This window comes from Charadrius vociferus, unplaced genomic scaffold (assembly GCF_000708025.1).
Source record: "Charadrius vociferus isolate BGI_N301 unplaced genomic scaffold, ASM70802v2 scaffold259, whole genome shotgun sequence".
Taxonomy (NCBI): Eukaryota; Metazoa; Chordata; class Aves; order Charadriiformes; family Charadriidae; genus Charadrius; species Charadrius vociferus.
Genome location: NW_009661368.1, coordinates 4,264,269 through 4,268,040, shown reverse-complemented (window position 1 = coordinate 4,268,040; position 3,772 = coordinate 4,264,269). Strand labels below are relative to the sequence as shown.

The window sequence follows — 3,772 nt, the reverse complement described above, 5'->3', positions numbered from 1 at the left end:
GGGTCTTGGGGAAAGCTCCGCCGACATCCTCCTCCTCCCGAGCTGGGGGCATCCCGGGGAGAGCTCTGGCGGCATCCTCCTCCTCGTGAGCCAGGGGCATCCCCGGGGGAGCTCTGGTGGCATCCTCCTCCTCCTGAGCCCGGGGAAAAGCTCCGGTGGAGGGAGAGGCAGAGGAGGGAAAGCATCGGAGAAAGAGAAGTAAACTCCAGGGTGGTCCCACCGTGGAGCACAAGTCCCAGGAGTCCGGGAGAGAGGAGCAGCGGGTGGACACCCGGGGCGAGCGCTGGTCCTGGGACTCTCGCTGATGTTGCCCTGACCTCCCTCGGAAAGGGGGCTGAAGGAGCGAGGGGGCTGAAAGATGCTGCCCCCTCAGTAGGACTTCCCTTTTCTCCCTCTGCCTCCAGCTTGCTAATTTTTAAGTTATGAGGGAATGAGCCAGGGTGCCCCAGCCCCCAGCTCTGGGGAGGGTTGTAGGCTCAAGCCCTCACTGTTCGGGGCTGGATGGGAGGAGACGGGAACAGCGAGATGTCATTGTCATCGCTTAATGTCCTCTTTTGCAGGGGAAAAATGAAGCAGTAACCGCTCCGGACGGAGGACCTGCCACCGCTGAGCAAGACCCACCTGCGTGACGGCAGAGCCCCCGCAGCCCCCAGCCCTGCCCGCAGGCAGCACCAGCACGGGTGCCGGCTCCACGCTGGGCACGTCCCTGGGCAGGGAGCCCGGGAGAGCCAGAGTGGCTCATCTCAGCGGGACGTGACCGAGATGAGCATGGTAAAGAGCCTAGAGCGGCTGGAGCAGCGGCTGGCTGTGATGGTGGCTGCCCAGGAGACTTCTCAGGCCTGGTCTTCACTGGGAGAGGAGGGGCCGGTTTGTTTTTTGTTTCATTTCTTTCAACCGAGCTTTGCTGAAAGGCAGCGGGCGATGTGCTGGAGCCTGGGGGTGGCCGCAAAGGGCTGCTGCGGTCCGGAGGGGGAGCGGAGCGGGGCAGGGGTGGCAGGAGAGGAAACAGGGGGAAAATGGAGGGAAGTGCCGGAGCGCGGGAGCGCGGCGAGAGCCGGAGAGGGGCCAGGCACAGGAAACGGGCAGGGGAGGGGAGAGCCTGCCCTTCTTAATGAGCATATCTGCCAAAATGGGCTCCCTTTCTTAGTAAACTGCCAACCCAGCAACTCTTTTCTTCCCAGGATTAGAGGGAAATGTTCAGTTTAGGGAGAGTTAAAGGCCATTTGTGTGCGCCATAGCCCAGAGCCCTCGGCAGGAGCCAGCCTGGAGGGAGAGCCCCGGCCATTGGGGTCCTTTATTTCTTTTTGTTATTCAAACAGGGCTTGGGTGATGGCTGCCATCCCAGCCATCATGTAAAATGCTTCCCTCCAGCCTTTTGATATGCATGCCCCTGTCTGGAGGCAAAGTCCGGCTGTCTCCCCTGCAATCTCTCCACCTACTGGGGAAACGCACCTGATAAGGGCCAGGCTGTTTTCTCAAGAAGAAAAACTGAAACCAGCCCCAGCCAGACTTTGGGGGAGCAGCTCTGGTCCCGGGGCAGTGGGGTGCAGAGGTACGGCCCTGCTGGGATGCTTCGCAGGTGAGCGCAGCCGCTTCTGCCCGCTCCAGGGCAGCCGGCAAGCTCGGCCGGGCAGGGCCCGGGAGTCTCTCTAAGCAGTTAATATTGTGGCATGGTCTTTAACCAGTTTGGCAAACCTTAAAGAAACTGGTATTGCAAAACTAGGGCGGGATCCGGAGTCAGTGGGTTCATTGTCTCGGTGGGGTATCGCTGCAGGGCACGTCCTGGGCACCAGGCAGTGGCAGGGCTGCCACTCGCGCCAGTCTCTTGGGGAGCTTTGAGCATCGGAGCCGGAATTCTGCATTATTTCATTCTTCATGGGTTCTTGTAGGAAGCGTATGGCTGTAGTGCATGTCTGTATGTTTGCAGTGCGTTAAGCAATGCAAACACTGGTGCTGTTTTTCTCCTCCTCCCGTGAGACCGAACATGTGAGGGGAGCGCTCTGTTTCTTATTATTTTTGTAATGCCCTGTGTGCACATGTTGGTGGGTGTTTCTGCAAGGGGAGGCGAGGACAAAGGGCTGAGCCTTCCTCCCGAGCAGGAGGTGGTGAGGCTTGCGAGGACGGTGGCTCCTGTGGGAGAGCCTCGGTGGTCGGAGGCGCAACAGGACCGCCCGCCCTCTTCAGCAGGCAGGATGGACTTCAGCATGTGGCTTCATTGCCTGATGCAAAAGGCAGCAGCAATAGGAGAAGGGATGGGAATTGCAGTCCTGCTGCCTAGGTGTAAGTTTTTGGGAAAGCAGGAGTATAACTAGCTTTGCGGTTTGAGTCGTGGTGGGATGTTCCCTTTCCCGCTTGTGTATCAGAGGATGGTGACAGGATGTCCTCGAGTGATCTCAGGTGGTGCAGCTGGAGAAATGCACGGAGCCAGCCCTGCGTATGCTCCTGCGTATGCACTGCTTCTCCTGCACGTATACCGCAGGCCCTGCCTGCAGCCGGTGAGCCGAAATGCCTGTGCTTACGCTGGTGCTTGCAGCCAGGTCTCGTGGCCCGGCAGAGACCGGTGTGGGGGTCTCCAGCTCTGCCAGGGAGCAATTCCTTCCAAAACGATAACTCATTTTTTCCCCCAACTTTATATCTGCAACAAAGACTATGTCGGAGGTCCCTGAGCACGCGGCGAAGCTGAGAGTGGCATATTGGGTGCTCGGTCGTGGCTGTGTGTCCCGGGGAGAACTGGCTGCTGTTTTACCCTCCCCTCCGCCTCCCCAGTGCGGGGCTGGCAGGGACACGCTCGCCTGATCGCCTGCTGTGGGCTGGCCGTGCCTTTTTGAGGTGCAAGTTTGAACCTCCTGGGCTCAGGGTCCCGTCTGAGGCTCCCAGACGGGCTCCTGACAAAGGGCCGAAGATCCCGGTGGGGTTTTGAGGGTGCAGATGTTTTGCAGGGCTGGGAGGTGGCCGTGCCTGCTCTTGTCCTCCCTGGATTTTAACAGCCTCACGCTGCCCCATCTCCCTGTCCCCAGCCTCTCCTCTGGGTCACCCTTATGCTAAGAGAGCAGCATATCCTCTTTACACCGTGCTGTATGGATTCCTGAGTGAAATTCGCTGGTTTTTGTGAGATTCACTATTATTTTGTGAAAATTGCTGGGTTTTTTTGTGGCAGCATCGCTGCCGGCTGTGATCGCTGCCGTTCTGCTGGTTCACAGGCTGGGGAAGGGGAAGAGACCCTGGAGGAGCTGACCCGGCTGTGCGGCACCGGGATGTGTTGCTGCATCCGTGAGCATCCGGGGCCGGCGTGCGCGGGGCCAGCATGTGGGACTGGCCAGCCTGGGCTGGGGGCAGCCCAGCAAGTCTGGGCAGCTCCCAGGAATTGTTCGCCGGGTCTGGGAGCAGATGTGCTTGCAGCAGCGGGATTTCTGCACACAGCTGTAGGGTTTTACGCAGCTTTCGACTCCCTCTGGTGCCGTTGCTCTTCCTCATCATTTGTTGAGGAGATGTGTCTGCGGGGGGAGGCAGGACAGGCACCCGGGGGCTCTGCCTGCGGAGGTGGGTTCTGGACACCTGTTTTCTTTCGTGTTTGGATGTCACCAGGGTTTTGACGCTGCTCTCGGTGTCCGAAATATCAAACCCCGACTGGTCTTTGTTTGTCAGAGGTGCTGACAGATGATCTCAAAGCAGAAATCTCAATTGTTAGGGAAGCAGTTGGAGGCGATGCTGAACGAGGGCGATGGGGAGGGGGTGGCGGGGCTGGAGCCCGGGGTCTCTTTGGGGCTGGGGG

General features: G+C 59.4%; 2 protein-coding genes across 2 annotated transcripts in view; one reads left to right on the top strand and one right to left on the bottom strand.

Moving 5' to 3' along the window:
• COMMD7 (COMM domain containing 7) overlaps window positions 1-100 on the bottom strand; it is a 14,407-nt gene extending 14,307 nt beyond the window's left edge. The window contains exon 1 of the mRNA XM_009893534.1: window positions 26-100. Coding sequence (XP_009891836.1) covers window positions 26-100 — 75 coding nt within the window. The remainder of the gene's footprint in view (window positions 1-25) is intronic.
• A 662-nt stretch (window positions 101-762) lies between these two features.
• The window catches only part of DNMT3B (DNA (cytosine-5-)-methyltransferase 3 beta), an 18,992-nt gene continuing 15,982 nt past the window's right edge, over window positions 763-3,772 (top strand). Inside the window, exon 1 of the mRNA XM_009893533.1 lies at window positions 763-867. Within this exon, the coding sequence (XP_009891835.1) occupies window positions 763-867 (105 nt within the window). The remainder of the gene's footprint in view (window positions 868-3,772) is intronic.